The sequence below is a fragment of the Cheilinus undulatus genome, linkage group 3, assembly GCF_018320785.1.
Source record: "Cheilinus undulatus linkage group 3, ASM1832078v1, whole genome shotgun sequence".
Lineage (NCBI taxonomy): Eukaryota > Metazoa > Chordata > Actinopteri > Labriformes > Labridae > Cheilinus > Cheilinus undulatus.
In genome coordinates, this window is record NC_054867.1 from 30,501,596 (window position 1) to 30,508,241 (window position 6,646).

At 39.1% G+C, this 6,646-nt stretch overlaps 1 protein-coding gene across 1 annotated transcript; it reads left to right on the forward strand.

The window, feature by feature from the left end:
• ssu72 (SSU72 homolog, RNA polymerase II CTD phosphatase) lies at positions 1-4,732 on the forward strand. Its single transcript, XM_041784001.1, has 5 exons — positions 1-287; positions 1,135-1,278; positions 3,043-3,182; positions 3,323-3,441; positions 3,780-4,732. The coding sequence occupies exons 1-5, from the start codon at positions 208-210 to the stop codon at positions 3,879-3,881; spliced, it is 585 nt and encodes a 194-aa protein (XP_041639935.1). The 5' UTR covers positions 1-207; the 3' UTR covers positions 3,882-4,732.
• The last annotated feature ends 1,914 nt before the right edge of the window (positions 4,733-6,646 follow it).

Here is a 6,646-nt window from a genome sequence, read left to right on the forward strand (position 1 = left end):
AATAAAGCTGTATTCAGAGAAGCTCCGCCATTTTGACTTCCTGCCTCTGAAGAAGACGAGCCATAAGCCTAGCATTTATTAAAGAAAGGTGTTTTATCCAGCATTAGATAGGTGTTTATTCTTCTATTTTTAATAACAGGCATTAAACTTGTTACCTTCTGCAGTTTCTGGCAGCTTGTGTCGGTTAGTTTCAGCCGGAGAGTCGAAATGCCGAGCCACCAGCTGCAGGTAGCGGTTGTGTGCTCGAGCAACCAGAACCGCAGTATGGAAGCGCACAATATCCTCAGGTAAAGATGAACCACCGGGATGAGAAGAAAATGAACAGGACGAAAAGGACACGAAATAATTGCGGTTTTGAGCAGGTTGTCTAAACCGGTCAGGAGCTGTGTCGACACGGTGACTCAAGTCAGTCGGGTTCGGGCCTCGGCGGTTTAACAAAGGATTCGCTCCCCTAACACCAGGGCTTTACCGGATATCAGACGATGTATTTTTTTTTTTTTATACATGTTTGCGGCTCATGTCAGCCTTACAACTCAAACATAGATGGAGGGTATTTAAACAGATTCAGGGCTTTAAAAACACCGGCATAAGTTGTTGGGTAGTTTTTCCCCCCACATGATGCAAAGAGCGCCCCCATGTCGGGAAAATGCCAGAAGGGAGCAACTGCAGTTTTTCAACACAGCTCTCAGCCCTCTTATTCACACACCCTGTTGAAAAAAATGATACCATTAATTTTGGGGTTCTAAACAAATGTGGGGTTAGAGATTTTTTGTATAACTTTGTCGAAAGATTATCTTATTTTGCAGTATCAGTTTTGCCATTTTGAAATTATATGCCTCTTTTTTCCAGTACTGCCTGACAAAGCACTTTTAGGAACTTGACCATTTGGTACTCAGATTTATTCAAAATATTACCTTTCCTCATTGCTAAATATTAAGAAGAGGCTAGTTTTATTGAGTTAGAGTGATTCAAGGAAGAGACAACCTGTTAACTGAACCACATCAAGATTTTGTTTGGGTGGGGCATTTTGAAAGAGAGATGATTGTTTTTCTCCTTCTGTCTATGGTTTGTGTTTTTTCTAGGAATGTGGGAAGAATCTGTTTAATTAACTGTTTTGTGTTTTCATCTTTGCAGTAAACGTGGAATTCATGTACGCTCCTTTGGGACAGGGTCTCATGTGAAGCTACCCGGTCCTTCCCCGGATAAACCAAATGTCTATGACTTCAAAACAACATATGTACAGATGTACAACGACTTGGTCCGTAAGGACAAGGAACTGTATCCCCTTCTCACTCTTCTCTACTGCACACACACAGAAATGCACATAATTTATACGTGAAGACAGATAAGTACTCATGGCTTGTGTCCATGTATTCTGTAAAGACATTAATCCATGTGGGAGTTCCTGGAAGTGTGAATTACACAGCAAATGGAAGAGCAATGCACGGTAAAGCACAAGCAGGTATTTAAAATGTATTACAGGTACATGTTTTGTTTTTAAACCCATGGAAGACTCAGGGACAGAAGTTTTAGCCCACCAAGCCTGGAGCAGTAAGTGCCATTTGTTGAACAAAAGATTGTTAAATTTTTGCTGAGACCATTAAAATTAAAACTGTATTTACTTCTTACAACCTAGTTTATATCTTTGAGTGTCTGTATTTATGAGGGTGTTCATGTTACCACTGTTGTTCCTTGTTGGGGCAGGTTTTGGTTTTTCCAACTGTTTCTTGTAATGTTGTTGGAGTCAAGTTAAGCCCCATTAGAGTGCTTTATAGACCAAACATGGTTTTGTATAGTTTTCTGGCAACTTAGTGTAATAATGAAGATTAACATAAACAAAGACAAACAGTGGTCACATGTGGAAAACTGGAAATATGGGAGCACTGAACAGAAGTAAAAACATCAGGGTTAGTCTTTCAAGAAAATGTTTATTTTAAGCATGGGACATAAAGTTTATATTTTAGGAACGACAACTCTGAGGTGAATATTTTTAATAATGTAAAACAGGCTTATTTGCCTTATGTGGGAGGATGTAGCATGTTACCATGAACAGTTGTAATCATTTAACTTTGAATACTTTACAAATAACAAATTTGTTTGAGAGGAAAAAAAGGTAAATGGATGATTTCTTAAAAAACATTCTTATAAGTGCAAGTTGTTTTGACACTTTGTTTTCTTCAGTTAACTTTCCTACTTGTCATTCAGATGGGCTTAGAGTTCTTTTAAATTTGCTTTATTGAAGAACAAATTTAGCTGTATAATTTTGAACTTATACATGATTGCAGAACAAAGGCTTGAGCAATTCATCTTGAGTTGTTTAATCAGGCCACAGAATTAAAATTTTAGGTTGAAAAACAGAGCATTCAAAATAATCCCATTTAGTAGGATCTTTGCTTAAGACAATGTTGAATTAAATGTTCAAAGTTTAAAAATTATGCATTTTCAAATCTGTATTCAACACTTCAGTAGGCTTTTGTTGCAAATTTGTGTAATCTTTGAATATGTCAAGTTTATCAGTGTTACTTTTAATTGCTTTTTATGAATATATAAGATCCAGTAGTATTGGAGACTAGTAAACAAAAGTTATATCCTTGATGTCTATCAAAGACAAAAAAAAAAAATCACTATATATGATTGTGCTATCACAGGTTCATTCTAAAATTAATTTTTAAATCTTTGTGATGAGATTATTCATGGTTACAGTTTCCTGTTTTACATTCGGTGCTCTGAAAAAAAAACTACCTGGCATGTCTAGGTTTTTTTTTCCTAAGCTGATCACTAGTGGGTGGTAGATGCTTGTGACACCACTAGAGGGTGCCAAAGTTTAATATGAAGATCTAACATGGATTTGGCGTGAACTTTGAGGTTCAAACAACATAAATAGTGTCCTTCCACCAAATATTTTTGTAAACGGTGTTTGTGGGCAGCTGCTGACAATTTTGTGTTCAGCTGACTGAAATCTGGTTCCTTGATAGTTTGGTTAGTGTTGTATTTCTGTGTTTCGCTTGTTTCTACTATGTTCCTTGACCTCCCATTCTTAAGATACACACAGAACGGCATCCTGCACATGCTTGACCGCAACAAACGCATAAAATCAAAGCCAGAGCGCTTCCAAAGCTGCAAGGATAAGTTTGACCTGGTCATCACCTGTGAAGAGAGAGTCTATGACCAAGTACTGGAGGGTGAGAATTTGTACATATTTTATTATCTAACTGATGAAAGAATATAGTTGATAATTCAGAGCATGTTTGCAAGAACAAGAAACATTTTGTTGTTTTGATTGTGAGTCTCAATCTGTGTTTCATCTGTTGTTGCTTCCTAGATCTGAATTCAAGAGAGCAGGAAACCCTGCAGCCTGTGCACGTCATCAATGTAGACATCCAAGATAACCATGAGGAAGCCACACTGGGCGCCTTCCTGATCTGTGAGCTGTGTCAATGTGTGAGTGTCTCCTACCAGGCTTCATTAGTATGTCTGTAGGCACACTGCGGCCAGAGAGCAACAAACGTTATTTTATGTCATATTGGACATTATGGATTAAAAATAAAATATTCTGCAGTGACTCTACTTTAATAATTTGAATAAAATTGTCTTAAAAGTGTAGCTCATCTCCTGTATGTAAATCCAAACATGGATGCTCTGTGTTCCCCTGTTAAAATTTCAGCCAAACCATGCAATGTATTCATAGATGGTGTGCTGACAATGATGCCTGTATATTTCTGCTAAAAAGCCGTGTCAGTGCAGGAGGTTTAAATGTGCTTCCTTCTCCACCTCTGCAGATCCAGCACACCGACGACATGGAGAACGAAATCGATGAGCTCCTACAAGAGTTTGAGGAGAAGAGCAACAGGCCTTTTCTTCACACTGTCTGTTTCTACTGATACACAATAGACATTTGCAGTAAACAGACCCAGATCACAAGCAATCAAACAAAAGTACATCGACTGACACGCAAACCTTTCATGATCCAGTACATAAACATTGTTCACACAGAGCTATGGGTCAGGACCTAACCGATGGCTGGTGTCTGACAGATCAGTGATGGGTTGTTCCTCTATGCAGAGGATTAACTTGCTGCTCTCGCTCTGCCTTTATTTCGCTGGATCAAGGTCAGGCCACGGTCCTCTCTCCATCCCAGTCCAGTGAAATCACTCAACCAAGTCTCCTCAGGGAGAGCCGTGACACCCACGCCCCTAATTCAACAGCTCTTTTACAAGATGTTTTTTTTTTTTTTTTTTTTTTTTTTTTTTTGTAAGTAAAGCGTATAAATGCTGACTTTTTTCCTTCAGGTGATATAAATTTGTAATTAGCTTGGGAATATATGTCAGATTTATATTCCTGTCCTGGAACAGTGTAAATGTGTTTATTTGGTTTGACAGAAGAGATTTAATTAGACTGAATGATTTTTTTTTTTTTTGTGAGACCATGTTATGTAGAGTAGTTAAATTAAGTTCAAGTGGGTGGGCTTACAATGAATAACCAAACCAAGACCTCTTTGAGGCTCTCCAATATGTTTTCAAAATAATGTGCTGATTCATATTTAAACTTGGATATAGTATTTTTCAGGGCATAATATTTTGTTTTCTTTTGTAAATGTTTAAAGAAATGAAGCATTGTAATTATTTGCAAACTGCAAGCTCAGCTCAGAGTGCCTGATATTTCTGTATGTACATATGAATTCAGTAAAAAGGAAAAAAAGAGAATGATTTCTCTTTATTTGCTTTAACCTCCATTATGATTGTTTCTTGTATCACTTCAGTTTGAAAGGGCTTCCATGCCTTCATCTTGTCACTTACCAAGGCTACAGAGAAGTTTTGTTTGGGCGTTCTTGGAACAGCATTACACTTAGTTAAAGGTAAATAACAGTAAGGGTGTTTTACAGCTTGAGTGTAGAATTGAGTCTCAGAAATATAAATCCATCCAGCATTCATTAAGTCAAGATTATCAGATCAGGGAACCAAATGGCATTAGACTCTGGCAGGGACTCCTATTGCATAAATCTTAACTTCCTTTAACATATGAAAGCAAGGATTCATAATTCATTAAAATTTAAAACATTTATAATCTTGTTATTCAAGCTTTGTGTCTATTGTCAGTCATAATTTATCTTAATGGGTATTAAAAGCATTTGTTCAGAAAATCTTCTGTAGTTATTAGTTAAATTCAGTCAAGAAAATAAACTGTTAGTATTTTGCATATCTTATATGCATGTTTAACACAATATCCAAATGTCATTTCTTTACAAGCTCTGCAGATTTCAGACAGAAGCTGTACATGTGTTTTTACAACTTAAACTCTCGTGCTAGTACTTCCCAAGGCCCTAACTCAGATTTTTATAAGAATTGAAAAAAAAAAAATGGTGCATTTTGTGGGCATGCATTTCACATAAAACACTCAACAAGCCCAGTTATGTGACTTTAAGTCAAATCTGTCATACAATGTAGCTCCAAGTCAACCACACTTCCAGGATATCAACCCATCCAGTTCAGAAGCAACACTGATTGTGAATCAATTTCATCTGCTGTTGTGCAAAAAGGACAGACAACAGGTGGAAAAGTGGTAGCAGGAGGCAGTGTCTGCAACATACAGAAGTAGCTCAGGTGGTGCAGCTCATCCAAGATGGCACATCCATGTATGAGCATAGAGATACCAGGAGACAGGCCAGTACACCAGGAGACGTGAAGGGGGTCATAAGAGGCCAACAACCCAGCAGCAGGACTGCTATCTGCTGTTTTGTGCAAGGAGGAGCAGGAGGAGCACTGCAGGAGCCCTACAAGATGACATCCCGCAGGTCACTGATGTGCATGTTTCTTCCTGAACTGTTACAAACAGACTCCATGAGGGCGGTATGAGGGCATGATGTCTGTCTACAAGTGGGGCCTGTGCTCACAGCCCAGCACCATGCAGTGCTACTGTCATTTTCCAGAGAACTCCAGATTTGGCAGATTCGCCATTGGCGCCCTGCTCTTCACAGAGGAGAGCAGGTTCAAACTGAGCACATGTGACAGATGTGAGGGAGTCTGGAGATGCTGTGGAGCACGCTCTGTTGCCTGCAACATCCTCCAGCATGACTGGTTGGCAGTAGGTCAGTGATGGTCTGGGAAGGCATATCCTTGGAGGGCCGCACAGACCCCCATATTCTAGCCAGAGGTACTGGGATGAGGTCTTCAGACCCATTGTCAAACCATATTCTGGGTTCCTTCTGATGTATAACGATGCCCGGCCTTGTGGCTGGATGATAAAGGCATTGATGCTGTGGACTGGCCTGCCCATTCCCCACACTTGAATCCAATCAAGCACCTCTGAGACATCACGTCGCATCAGGAGGACCGTCCAGGAGCTGACTGACGCACTGATCGGGGTCTGGGAGGGGATCCCTCAGGATACCATCTGTCCTCTCACACACACTACTGAGCCTCATTTTGAGTTGTATTGTGGAATTTCACAGAAGTTGGATCAGCATGTGATCTGATTTTTCCACTTTTATTTTGAGTATGATTCTGTATCCAGTCCTCCATGGGTTAATTACTTTGGTTTCTATTGATCCTTCTTATTTTGTTTTGTTCTGAGCATATTCATTTATCAAGATCTGGGATGTGTTATTTAAGTGTTCCCTTTTTTCTTTTTGAGCAGTGTATAAATATAG

Coding starts and splice junctions, on each gene's coding strand:
- ssu72 (XM_041784001.1), top strand. CDS start 208: ATGCCGAGCCACCAGCTGCAGGTAGCGGTTGTGTGCTCGAGCAACCAG. Junction 288..1,134: donor GAAGCGCACAATATCCTCAG/GTAAAGATGAAC, acceptor TCATCTTTGCAG/TAAACGTGGAATTCATGTAC. Junction 3,442..3,779: donor TCTGTGAGCTGTGTCAATGT/GTGAGTGTCTCC, acceptor CCACCTCTGCAG/ATCCAGCACACCGACGACAT.